Raw genomic sequence first — 13,886 nt, 5'->3', positions numbered from 1 at the left:
GTTGGCTGCTCTTTCAAGGATCTTATAACTGAAAGATCTGTTGCTTCCAGGAACTGCCTGTGCTACTGGGCCGTGATGGGGCCAAGGGCTGGAGGGGAACATGGCATATGCACCCCCTGAGCTCAAGACCATTGCGGCCAGCCCAGGTGCTGGGAGAGGTGCTGGCATTCCTGGTGCCTGTGCTGTAACTTAATTGACCATTTCTGCCCCTAGCGCCGGGGCTCCCTGGCAGCTGCACGTGTGTGCTAAGGGTCACTTCGGAAATGCTAGGAGATGAGAGATTAGGCCAGCAAGTTTCCATTTGCCCACCCTGGGGTGTTTTCCAAGCCTTGGTTTAGGCACAGATGGTGTTCATGGCAATGCAATGGTCCAATGGTCCTTTGTGTGCCAGCAGAGCCTGCCTGGGCAGCAGCTGGCTGAAGGGCCCCGTGCCATTGCACATCGCATGGATGCTTTGAGGGCAAGCAAAGGCAGTGGTCCCGAGGCTGTGCCGTAGGCATCCACAGCCCCGGGAAGTCCCGGGCGTCAGTGCCTGGGCCAGACTGCTCAGAGGGCACGGGCAATTTTACGGCCCCAGGTACTATTTTCAGTGATACTTGCTGGAATGAAGGACACCTAATGTACCCGGGCACCAGCCAACGGCCGGAGGGGCCAGAGCTGCCCCCATCTCCCGGCGAAGAGCCGGGACAGCCGGGCCGGGGTGCTGTCCCTGCCCGCCGTCGGGACATCGCCCGCGGGCAGAGCCGGGGGCGGCGGGGCAGGAAGCGCGGAGGCCGAGCCGCGCCGCTGCCCCAAGCCGGGCGGGCCGAGTGTCACCGCGGCGGGCCCCGCCTCTCCGCGGGCACATAAAAGTGCGGCCGGCCGGCCGGCCGACTCCACGCCTCTCCGCCGCTCCTGCCTCCGCCGCCTCCCTTCCTGCCGCCTCCTCTCTCCCCGGGGACCGAGGGCGATGGACGCCGGCTGCCTGCGGGCCCGCAGCCTGCTGCTCTTCCTCGGTAAGCGGCGACGTCCCCGTTCCCGCGGGCTGGGGCTGGGAGGGCATCGGGCGCTGGGTCCTGGGGCAGGGGGATTCTTTGGCTGCTGAGAAATCTGTGTCAAAGCATAAAGTTCGGATTGCCTTCAGATGAAGCAGATGTGTTTCTCTCCGAGATGAAGTCCGAGGCGGTGACAGGTGTACCCGGGTGGATTGTATGTGCTGAGGAGTGGAGCACACACCACACTCTGTTGTTACGGGAGGTTTTGTTGTTTGTGTGATGCCCAGGTGTGTCCCGTGACTGAGTGAAGGTGAACATTCTTTCCCTTCTCGCCGCCTCTGCTCCTAGCCCAGTCTGTTCTCTTTCACCTTGACCTGTCCTGTTCATAGCCCGGTCCTGCTGCTTTCGCCCAGGCCATGCTCTGGGTGAGCTCAGTGGGTGAATCCTCACGGCAGCAGAGACTTCCTTATGATAAAAAAACAGGTTGTGGCCTCGTTCTGCTTGACACTTCTCCACCTCCTCGCTGGGAGCGTGTTACTCTATTGTATGACATAAGCTACCTGAAAGCCCCAAGAGAACACGTGTATCCTTAGAGCATCAAGAGTCCTGGGGCCTGGGCGTGCTGTTGATGTAAGAACTGATCCTTGTCACACACCTCCATGGGGCGCTGGCAGTGACAGGTGGTGACTGCTGAGAGCTGGCCCTGTTAGGCAACTTGAGCTGTGTGGGCAGCAAAGTTCTGAGACCTGGCACACTCGCACCTTGCTTTAATGACAAAGCATGTTCTCACACTCATGATGTTGGACTCGAGGTCGTAGTTGACGGAGAAACTCGGTTCCCAAGACTTCTCTTTTGGGACAGATGTTTTCCTCGCCTGCCAAGCCCACTGCAGCATGAGTTTGCATATTTCATCTTAGCCAGGTATTTCCATAGCAGCTAATGGATCAGCTGCTGCACAGCATCTCACTTGTCAGGACAGCAGGCTAAACATCTTGTAGTCTGTGAGTCAGCCATGCTTTGCACAAAACTGACACTGGAAGGAACTGGTATGTCTTCATGGATCTGTATGTGAATTTCTTTGTTTCCGGGGCAGGCACAGCATCTAATAGTAAGGGATGGATTAGTCATAGCTAGGTGGCATCGTAACAAGTGCTGTGAGCACTTTATTGCCTTCCCCTCCCAGGGCAGGAGTGTAAGCAGAACTTGGTGCTTCTGGGAAGACTGTTTGTTACTGGTATTATGCCAGACTGGAAGAGGTTCCCTGCTGAATGGCTGAAGCCTTACTGAAGTGACAGTCCTTGCCAGATTCATATCCTGGCTATCGTGGGCTTGGAGACTGTGCAGCAGAAAGGCAATGGTGGGAGAGAGATGTCACTCGCTCCTGAGGAGACACAGTGCTGTGCCAGCCATGTGTGGATGTGGTAGTGATGGGGACAAGCCCAGGCCCTGCCTTTTCTGGGAGTTGCTGCAGGAGCCTTGGCACCGATCTCCTTGTGCTCACTGTAATGCCCACTCAGTGGGGAAGGCAGGCGTTGGACTTCCAGACTCACCAGACAGTTCCAAGAGCTGGTGACCTTATGTTTTCCTGTGTCAAATTCTCCTGGCTTGTCAGAAAATTGGCTCAGCATAAAGATACCTGTGTCTGACAATGGGGAAAGTGTTAGCGGCTGATGTGTCTGGCTGGAAGTAATAATGGATTTGTGCTTCTGTGGCATAGGGACTTCAGCCGCCACGCAAGTGGTGGAAGGGAGTGTGGCTGAGGCGCAGGGGCAGCATGTGAGTAAGATCACTGGTGCGTAGGTCTCCAGAGGGGTGGAAGCAGTACTGGGATGACTGGGTGCGCATAATGCACAATTACCTGCATTATCTCTGCTTAAGGGTAAGTCCTGGCACAATGCTGAAGATGATCGTGTGGGCCTGTAGCAATTTTGGAGCACCAGTCTTCCCATGACAGACTGGCGTTTCCAGGGCTGCCTTAGAGCTGCTGTGACCTGATCCTGGACATCCGTAACTGTGAGTCTGCAGTTCCAGAATTAAACGATGGTCGTAGGGATGCTCACAAAGGCTGACTTCCATGTTACCTACTTAGTTTACCCAAAGGAGGCCTTAGACAGTCGAGACATGCCCTGGATATCCAAAGGTGATAGGGATGCACCTTGATCTGTCTTTGCAGTTAGAATGGCTGAGATCCTTCAGGTGCATGTCACCTGGGCACCTCTGCTTTGGAAGTGCAATCCATGCGAAGGGTGTAGGTGCTACTGCTGTGACAGAGAGACCACAGAGATGCCAAGTGGGAGGTGGCATCATTCAGGTGAATTAGTACAGGACTGGCAATCTCGGTGCCAGACAAAGCCAACTCAAATAATAGTTGAGCTCTCAGAAACTTGACGGTTCCTCTAGTGTAAATCCTCCACAGTGTAGTCCTCAGTTTAATGTATCTCACATGTGCATCCTTCATCCTTAGCAGTCAGCCTGCCATTGGAAACTACAGCTGGCTCTCAGTGGGCAAACTGATAATTAGCCCTTGTGAGTCGTCTATGATGGAGGCTGCAGGAAGCCAAGGCAGCTGGTCGCTGTCCCTCATTTTTCATTTCATTCCTCTTGGAAGGACAAGTAAGCAGCAGTCTTATTCCTGTTCCAGTAAATGCTGTCAGTGTTAACCTTGCAGGATCTGTAACCCACGAAGCCAGATGGGATTATGTGTTCATGCAGTGGCGTAGGAATACAACGTATAACACTCACATTCCTGCAAGACACACATGAAAATCCACCATCTCATTACTGTTATCTTGTACCGTGTGTTTGCTTAATGAACTGCAAAGGAATAACAATATAACCTCTCCCAGGTGCTGTGTTTGGTATACATCATCTGATAAATATCCTGGGAAAGGCTCTCTTTTGCCAATGCTGTGTGCGGATCCCTTCTCCTCCCAATGATGTCAGAGGGCAAATATGTGCATGGGGGAAAGGGCAAAATAGACCAGTGCAGAGCAGGAAGAACTTTGCCCAAAAGCAGCAAATACTGCTGGGTGTCAGCAAATATCTGCTCCTGCACTCCAGCCTTTCCGGTCCTGAGTGCCTGCAATCAGGTGGAGGAGGCACTGGTGCATGGCTGGGATTGGGAAAGCCCTTGGGCAGTGTTGGAGGAGGAGGTTATTTTTAATTTGTCCCTCATAGATGTCTGAGTTGTGGCCTTTGACTGGAAGGCTATGTTTCCTTCTGGAGCCAAGAGGAGAGCTGACCTGCCTCTTCCGTGGATGTGGCTTGGAGTTTTCTCAAATGCGAAAACCGGGTTCTGCTAACTCTCGGACTGGGAACTTCAGCTTAAAAAGCAGCTGCTCAGGTTATGCTCAGGTCAAGGAAGTGTGCAAACTGTGACAGAAATGTGTAGGCTACACGAGATCCTCAGCTGGCTTAATCCATCTGCTTAACAAGTGGGTATCGTGGATGCCTCTGGTGTGTTTAGCCTTGACTTTTGTTGATTTCTGTCCTTACTTCTTTCTGTGACATGATGTATCCTTAGTGGGACACTGCTGTCCTGTGCCACAGGTCCTCCATGCCAAGGGAGCAGCTTAGTCCATAGAGCACTCCTGAAATGTCCCCCTAGTTCCTAGGAAGAAGAACTGATTTGGTAAATCTTTTTCCAGCATCTTTTGGGACCCCAGATCCCTGGGCTGCCACTGTCTGACAGCTGATGGCCTCTTCTTTCAAACACTTGAACTTTCTGTTTTAGCAACTCAGACTGGCCTTACAGAAGTGTCGAACTGCTCCTGCTGAGGAAATCTACAGTGAGCACAGTGCTGCTTAAAAAAATCCCACCCTGAAAGTAAACTTGCATGTCCTGCCCCATTGGAGGGAAAGGCAGGTCCTGCTGAGTCATGCTGGCAGGCACAGGAGTCTCCAGCTGGTACAGGTGCCGGCGTCATGGATCTGTTACTGTCGCTCTGGCTCTGGGGGACCTGGGCTTTGTTCTTTCTTCTAGAGCTTGGTGGAAATCTGGCTTATTAGCTTTGCAAGGAATGCAGTATAGAGGGAGGTAAAAAGGAGGAATGATGTTTTTAAAAATGCAAACACAGGAAAAAGCCCTGTCCGTCTTAGATATTCCTGCCGGTTTTGTGTGTAGCTGGAGTGAAGGATAAAGGAAGCCTGCTAATCACCCAGAAATAGATAAACTGCCGGAAATCCATAAATTACCACTCCTAGATTTAACCCTGAGATTCAATGAAACTTTCTAATAACTGGAGTTGAATTAGAGTGATCAGGAAATTATGGAGGCACACTCCCTCCATTAGCTGTGCATGACCCGACAAGTTAATAGAGGTAAACAGCCCAAAGACACAAATTACAGACTTCCGTGGAATGGGGCTGATGACTAAGCAGTTCATGAGCAGGTTAATTTGTGACCCTAGCAGGAGTGTTATCCAGGTGGATTTTGTGGCCAGCCGGGGCAGACATTCACTGTTCCTCATGGGCTAGCCATGAAGCTACAGGTACCTTTGCTGGCTTTCAAATCCTGTTTGGAAATGTTCATTTAACTAGTGGAATACCTGAAAGCTGTGCCTGTTTCCTGCTAAGTAACAGTGGCCCAGGGTCCATAAAGTGGTCAGGAACCTCTCCAAGCCCGTGGGCAAATGAGAAGGGTTTGGTATCTCATGTTAGCAGCTTTGCAAGCGGGCTTTTAACCAAAGAACTGCCAAAAGAGTGGGTGTCAGTGCAGGAACTGTCCAGCCCTTCAGCTCTCTTCAGCAGGGAGAGGGCTGAGGAAGCTCTTTGCTGGTAAAGAGCAGCTTTTGTGTTAAGACTACCTCGAGCAGTTTGTGGTCTCTGAAGACGATGATGGGGTGCTGAGCCTGGCTCAGCACTGACCTGGTGTGCTGAGTCACCAGCTGCACTGACTTGCAGATTCCTAGGAAATTCTCTTCCTGTGGGGCTGTCGTGAGTCAAGGATATCTTGATTTTGATCAGCAAAAGGACTCCTCCTGTGATGAATGCTGGATTGTCATGCCTAATTGTGGGAGCCTAGCTATTTTCCTTGCACAGGTGCCATGCCAGACCAGTCAGAAACTTAACATAATCATCAAATGGCCTAATTCCTGCCTCTCCCCCGTAATCTCTCCAAGCCTGTTCCTGCCCAGTTTCACTCAGAGTATGGGCAAGAGGTGGTCACAGACAGCAGGTTTCTGTTGAATCTCTGTTCTGCATTGTAAATTTGTATTTCAGAGATGTTTCTTTGGGCTGCTGTATATAATGTAGGCAGCACGTCACTCAGACCTATATTTTTTCAGCTTTCAACTTTGGGCCTTTCCTACCATGATGAGAAGCTTCTGTTCTTGTATTAATGAGTACAGCAGCTTAAATACTTAACTCAAAATGCATCTAGTTTTGACTATTGTTTTTATTCTCTTACAGGTTACTTATTGCAAGCAGTCCTGGGCACAACAGTGATCCCATTGTGTGGGCCTGGTGAAATGGAGAACTGCACAACAGCGCTCAGTAAGTACTGCACAGCTCATTGTAAATAACAGACCTTTGGTTCCCATCTTCCTTGGGCTGGCAGCCTCACTGAGGTGCCCTTGGGAATCATTTTTCTCTGAGCAACATTGCCCACATCCTGAGGTGCTAATGAAATATCCTTGCAGTCCAGACAGAGAACAGCCCACGTGTGGCCCAAGTCGGGATAACGAGATGCAAGCCTGAGATGAAGGACTACTGCTTCCATGGGCAGTGTGTGTACATCGTGGACTTGGATGAGCACTATTGCAGGTATGGATGGGCCCCACTCATCCTGCAGATCTCCCTGGGGTGGGCTTTGAGGTGAACTTTGATCTGGCTGCCATTGACACTTAGCTGAAACACCATTCCAGCCAAGTATTAAATACTCACAAGAAGTTGAAGAGGAGCACTGCGTCTTATAATGTTCAGCTGCATTTAAGGAAGTGTTAAGCACGTGTGCTGCCTCCAGTGATCTCTGTGAGAGTCTCAGACACCTGAAATTAGTGACCAAGCCAGCTTAGACTTGGGACATTCATTCTGATGTGCTTCCCTGTCCATCTGTATTTATAGTAGTATGAGATCCAGAACTCAGGCACAGCACCAAGGTCTCTCCTTTGATCCAACCTACCAAATAAAGACCCTCTAGTCATTTTTAAGGGTATTGTTTGTTCACCTGAACAATTTGCAACCATCTTTAGGACCGCGTGGGCGTGAGTTACATCAGGTTAAGTGTCTTGTCCCTGAGGAAACAGCAGGCCACTAGCATAGCATGCTCTTGGGCTGCTGAGGTGTAACCCCGCTGCCCTGTCTCTGATTGTGCCTCCCTCACCCTCAGGTGTGACGTGGGCTTCTCTGGAGTGCGGTGTGTGCACTCAGAGCTCGTCCGGCAGCCCCTCAGCAAGGAGTACGTGGCACTGACCGTCATCGTGGTCCTGCTCTTCCTTGCCGCCATCTCTCTCGCCAGCTACTACATCTGCAGAAGGTGAGACTCGTGTTCCTGGTGGCTCGGGAGGCTGAGCCAGCTGGAGGTGTCAGGCGTCCTCTGAGCATCCCCAGGTAGCGTGGAACACCCACTCACCAGACAGTTCGATACACAGATCTGCTCACCTGTGCTTGAAGGGTTCAGGACAAGCAGTGAGCTGACAGCGTGGCATGGCCCAGGCTGCAGGGCAGGCAGCAGCACTCCCAGGTGCCTATTCGCCCTGATACAGGGGCTCTCTAGGTTGGTTCATGTCTGGCTTAGAGGGTGTGTTAAGAGAGCAGACAAGGAATAGGAGAATTCTAGTCCTTTAAGTGGTAATGCCATTGCCCCGGGCACCAGGGACTGGAGAGCAGCTGGATTACTACTAGCTGATTTGTTGATTTGGTATGTTATTGCGGTGAGTGTGATATCATGAGCATTGCCTTATCAACTTTACCATGGGGGACAGTACTCTTCTCCATGAACAGACCCAAAGCAGCAAGAATCATTCTCCAGCCTAAAATCTAATGGTAAGCATCTGTCAGAGAGCTGAGGAGGTGGAATAACTCCAGAGGGAGAGCTCAGCTTCCCAGATCTGGTAGGTAGCTAGATGGTAACCGGCAGGATTTCTCAAAGACAAACCTAGTACCGGCAGGAAGACTTCAATGCAGATGTGGAATTTTCAGTGAAGAGTTGAGAAAGGAGACTGCATTCAAGTGATGTCAGACCTGAAAATGAGCACAGACAGAGCCCAGCTGCTAGAGATTTAAAACAGATGTGAGGAGCTAATACAGCCTTTTTTTCCTTCCTTCCTTCCCCACTCCCCATCACTCCCCAAAAGCAAGTGGCTTTCCAGAACTCACATTTCTCTCTTCTACTCCAGGTACCGAAACAAGAGGAGACAAACAAATGCCAGTGAATACAAGGAAGTTGGTGCCCTATAGGAGAAACAGTGGCTTCCTGCAGTGTTCTGTTCATCTGGATGGACTCAGTGGCTTCCCACCTATTTAAATGTTATTTTTATTAATAATATTTACAATATTTATAACCTTTTAAAAATTTCAATTGTTAGGTGATTCAGTAAGCATAGGTCAAGCATTTTATTTTCAGTGTTTTATTTTTTTATTAAATAATATTTCCTAAAGGGAACCCTACCTAAGTGGTTCGCTGGGATAGAGATATATTTTTATAAAAACTCATCTTCTTGCTCTGAAGAGAAGAATTTTATATTTATTCTTGTGAATATACTCAAAGCAATTGTACTCCTTGAAATAAAAGTTCTAGACAAAGTCAAACTGTCTGCTGATTTAAGAGAGTGGTGGTGAATGGAGTTACCTCCAGCTGGCAGCCTGTGCCTAGGGGATGTTACTCAGGACTCAGTACTGGGACCAGTCCTGTTTCATACCTTTGTTGACAAATCCTCACAAAAGGAAAGACGTTGAGAGCCTGGGGCATATCCAGAGAAGGGAGGTGGGGCAGGGTCTGGAGCACAAGTCTGATGAAGAGCAGCTGAGCGAGCTGGGGGTCTCAGTGTGGAGAAAAGAAGGATCCGGAGGGAACCTTCTGGCTCTGCACAACTCCCTGACAGGAGGGGGCAGCAGAGGCAGGGGGAGTTGGGGGATCTGCTCACAGGGAACAGGGACTAAAGAAAATGGCCTCAAGCTCTGCCGGGGAGGTTTAGATGGGATACTGGGGAAAATTTCTTCACTCTAAGAGCTGTCCAGCCCTGGCACAGGCTGTCCAGGACAGTGGTGGAGGCCTCATGCCTGGAGAGGTTTAACAGACGTGTAGATGTGGCACTTGGGGAGATGGCTTATTGATGGGCTCGGCTGTGCTGGATTAATGCTTGGACTCTATGATCTTAGAGTGAAACCCAGTGTGGCTTGACTGAGCAGTGTCTTTGAAGCCTCAGCAGTTATTTTTGGAGAGAGAAACCACAGTATCATTAATAAAGTGTATCAATGCACCTGAGTTCCAATGCATAATTTTAACTGGCACAACTGGAGGAAGTCCTAGAGCACAGCTCCTAGTGCAGCGTATCCCACATGTACTGCATGACAGCAGCATGGATCTTGGCTCATTCATACCCTCAGGAAGGTTGTGCTGGTTATGTTTTGGATTTCAGCAGGGAGGCAGAAGCACAAGTCGATGGGTCTCTGCAGCTGAACACACTAACACATGGCAGCTTGGGGTGTGAGTGTAGCTACAGCAGGACAGCTGCTTCGGAACCAGCACGAGTCCTCCCCATAGAGTTTCTGCCACAATATCCATTGCACAGCTTGGAGCAGGGCAAGGAAAGTTTTTGAGTTTGGGCATAAAGTAGATATTTTGTTGGCCTAAAATAATGATAAAATAGCCTGCTGAGTTTAGCTGCACCTCAAGCATTGGCTCCCTGTGAGCAGGAAGGATTCTTGCAGCATCTGAATCATCCCTGCTAATCCCATCCCTTCTCACACTTTCAGATGATGTGAGAAAAAGCCCAACCTGTATGTTGTTCCTGGTCATTGCCAGACATCCCGGTGGGCTGCGTTGGGCTGCCCTGTTGGGTGTTCATGGGTGTGAGACCAGTGATCCCTTGGCTTGTGCAACAGTGGGTTACCTGTAGGGCTTATGCTCTTCGTGCCGGGTCTATGCAGGTAGCCTGTGGCTACCTTCTGCCACCTTCTGAGGTAACCTAAGTGCTCATCATTGGCAGTGCTACAGGTCTGTCTTCACCCAGCCCTCAGTGCAGGTCAGTCAGTGGTTAAGGTGAGTTTGGTTGGTGCAAAGTTTTTCCTGCTCTGCCTGGACCCTCGGGTCTCCCTTCAGCATTGAACCAGAAGGGGATTGTTGGTCATTCCCAGTTAACTGGGTTAACTCTGTGTCACAGGGCCCTTATCAGCTGCTCTTCAGCTTTTCACCTCCTCTCTTCTTCTCCTGTAATCCAGTTGTGACACAGGAACCTGTTCTGCTGAGTAAGTGGTGACAGCTAATGGCAACCCCAGCCACAGCCTCGTTGTTACACAGCCTTTCCCAGTGGGAAGATCCAGCAAAAATCGATTCTTGAAGCCTCCTTCCATTCTTGCTGTGACACAGTTAGGATATGTGGTGACACATCTTTTTTCCCCTCAGGCTTCCCTGCCTGTCTGTGAACTACTCTGGCCCATCCCTGTTTATCCTCCAGAAGCTTTTCCTGGACTCACAGAGAGACTGAGCCCAGAGGCCTGGCCCCCACACACTGACCTTTTTGCTCCTCTGCTCCACTTGGCAGAAGAATCCCAAAAGGGGACCTGAGCAGCCCCTGGAGCTGCGGATGCATCTTTCTGGTGCAGCACTCAGGTCCGCGTGCCCCTTGCTGCTCTTGCAGAAGGTTACAACTGCAGTAACAGCAGCAGCCTGGGGCTTATCGTGCCTTACACTTTGGGTCAGAAACATCCATCAGGAATGTTCCACTTCCGGGCCTGTGCAGGATTTGTTTGGAGTTTTTTATGTGTCTCCACTTTTAGCTGACTCTCTTGATCTGGCTTGGGCTTTCTCCACCTATCCTGTTCCTCGTCTGACACCCAGCCCACAGCAGCCCTTCCAGCACCTGTGTTTTTCTCACTCCTGCACATGATTGAGAAACTGCAGAGCTTAGGGCCACATACCAGCCTGCCACCTCAACAGCTTGTGCCGGCTGGATGTAGATTGCCAGTCCAGCAACCACACAGCCAGGTCCTGGGGACACACCCCAAATAATTTGTCTCTGAGAGTGAACCTCCCTCATTCCTTCCATGGTTTCTGCTGGCACCACCTCTGTCCCTCTGGTGCAGTTCTTCCTCACCTGCACCACCCACTGTCAGAGTCACCTTTGGCTGCGGTGAGAGCAGCCGTGGTGTGTCTCCCAGGTGGCCCTGCCAAAGCCTTCCTGACACAATGGCTTTGCCTCCTGCATGAATGTTACAGGCTCCTGCCAGGGCAGTTCTTCCCTGCCCATGACAAACTGCTTCACAGCAGAGGGCGGGTTGGGGGTGGGGGGCAGGGACTAGAGGCTGGTGCTGGAGAAACCCACCTGATGACCTGGTCATCATACAAGTAGGTGACAGGTGGCCATCAACCTGCCCTCAGGGCCACTGGCATGTCACTGTGCAGGGTTTCTGCCTGGGACACTGTGCTGGCAGCTCTCTGGAGGACTGAGCAGCCACAGCTCCCATAGCCGCAGGGGTGCTCCGTTTGACATCTCCCTATCCTTTTCAAACCTATCCCATCCCAGATCTGCCCTCTTGGTAACTCTGCCCTGAGGTTCTTGCCCACAAGTCTTTATATTTTATCCAAAACCCATTGCAGCCTCTTGGGATTCAGGCAAAGGCCAGCAGATGCTTGTTTTCAGGCCTGAGGCTGTCTGGCCTAGAAAGCAACAGCAACAACTCCTTTCTGGTGTCTTGTGGAAGGATGGTGCTCGTGTGAAGGCTCACTGTAAACTCTCCAAAATGCTCTGGCTTTGTGCAGACATCACTGCTGTTAATGTTTCCCCTGGTCACTATATGGCTGACTTGTTTTAAGACGGCATTAGAAGAAAAACCTCTCACAGCAACTTAAGCCATCCATCACCTCAACACTTCTTGAGGGACAAACATTTTCAGTGTCTGTGGCATGCCCAGGTACCAAAGCTGGAACTGCCACTTGCACAGTGTCTGTGGCTGCCGCAGGGTTCAAAGCAACCCCCCTTTAGTGCACTCTGCAGCTGCAGCCCACAGGACAGCTGCCATGGCAGTGCAGTCATCTCCAGAGCTGACCTTCCTGTCTCCACAGGCCTGCTGCCTTCGCGTGCCTCCTTGTCTTGGGCAATTTTGGGAGCCGCGTGTCCCCCTCAGCGGGTTTCCTCAGAGTGCGTCAGCCACTGAGCTCAGGAAACCTCGGTGACTGTCCTGCTTACATCACAGAGGCGGAGGACATTTGGACAACTGGTCCTTGTCCCTGCTGAGGCAAGCCTGGGATTGCACAGCGTATCTGGCACCTCATCCCAGGGCTGCTCGTGAGAAGGGCAGGGATAGAGCTCAGGGAGGAGAGAGAGGAGCTTAAGTGGGCTGGAAAGACTCATAGGTCATGTACTCATCACATATCTGACCTGGGTCAGTAGCAGTCATCCTTTGTGTCTATGCTGAAGAAAGGATGGGTGGGTGGACCAATGAGCAGATGGAAGGAGGGAAGAAAGGGTGAATGTAAGGAAGGATGGGTGGAAGGTGTTTCATCAGTAAATGTGGAAGTTTAGTCTTGCACAAATAGACATCATTATTTTAATAAAGCTGGTGCCAAACCTAAATTATCCCAACACTCCCATGATATAATTCCATCCTATATGATTGAAAGATTTCCCAGAAAACTTGGAGACTAAGACAACTGATCAAAAAATACTGAGAAATGTCTGTGCCCTACCCTGATGGATGCCAATCTGATCCTTTTGACCCAGTCACCAGAGAGCATCAGCCTCTTGATAGGAAAATCCAGTTGGAATTTAGGAGATGAGATACAGCAGTGAACAGGCACCAGCCACAATTTGGAATCACCGTTTGTCCGTGGACATTTGTTCCCAGTGGTCCTGTGACAGTGGCTCTTTCTGGTCCAGTTTGTTGCACGGGTTGTGGATGCCCTTCATTATAACGGGAAGCTGAGGAAGTTGGAAAAGCCACACAAAGAGGAAGAGAAGCCAGTTCTGCTGCCTCTCCCAGAGCTGCTGTCATTTGTGCGGTACAGGCAGGGAAATGGAGGTTAGTTTCAGGAGAGAAAACTGGCTGATGGGAGTGGATATCCATCTGGATACACACAGCAACAGGGGGATAAGCCTTCAGGTCACTGCTGAGAGGGGGATGATGGAAACTTGACTGAGGAGTTGTAATAAGGGGACAGAAAATCAGAGAATAGAGTTTCAATGAAGGCAAGAAAGGATAGTGAGGGGTTTGACTGCAAAAAGTATACCAAAGTGAAGTCTAGAGGAAACAGGACTCAGTATCTCACAAAATCAGGGCACCTGCAACCTCCCAAACATGCGGAGCTCACTCGGAGTCAGCTCACCCAGCCCAGGTGAAAGCTCACCAGGAGGAGAGGAGCATTTAAAGGGGGAAGGGCAAATATCAGAAATCAGACTGGTAATCGGACGCAGGATTGTTTCTTCTCCCAGCATATTCACCTATTTCTTTAGCTTTCCTTTCTGCTGTGATAACTGAGTTGGGGTATTTCATTTCAGCTGCTTCATCACTGGTCAAAGCTTGCTGGTTTTTTTCTAACTCACCCAGGTTGTTTTGTTCCAATTAATTCGTATCAAGCAGAGGAGAAAAAGTCTGCCCATCAGCTGGTATACCTGGCAGGTTCGGCGTCCCTTGACATTCCTAGCGCCGCTTTCGTTCCCATCTAGTGGCCACCTGGAAGATTACACTCCCAGATCCCCAGGTCCTGGCGGGAGTGTCATCCCACGCTAGCAGGCGTGCGGCTCGGGCATCGGG

General features: G+C 50.7%; 1 protein-coding gene across 1 annotated transcript; it reads left to right on the top strand.

Annotated features, from left to right (window-relative positions):
• The first annotated feature begins 858 nt into the window (after positions 1-858).
• Positions 859-8,723, top strand: EREG (epiregulin). The gene is made up of 5 exons (XM_032108147.1): positions 859-995; positions 6,384-6,467; positions 6,614-6,737; positions 7,303-7,449; positions 8,312-8,723. The coding sequence occupies exons 1-5, from the start codon at positions 950-952 to the stop codon at positions 8,370-8,372; spliced, it is 462 nt and encodes a 153-aa protein (XP_031964038.1). The 5' UTR covers positions 859-949; the 3' UTR covers positions 8,373-8,723.
• The last annotated feature ends 5,163 nt before the right edge of the window (positions 8,724-13,886 follow it).

The sequence above is a fragment of the Corvus moneduloides genome, chromosome 5 (assembly GCF_009650955.1).
Source record: "Corvus moneduloides isolate bCorMon1 chromosome 5, bCorMon1.pri, whole genome shotgun sequence".
Classification (NCBI taxonomy): Eukaryota; Metazoa; Chordata; class Aves; order Passeriformes; family Corvidae; genus Corvus; species Corvus moneduloides.
This window is presented reverse-complemented; position numbering and strand designations above follow the sequence as displayed.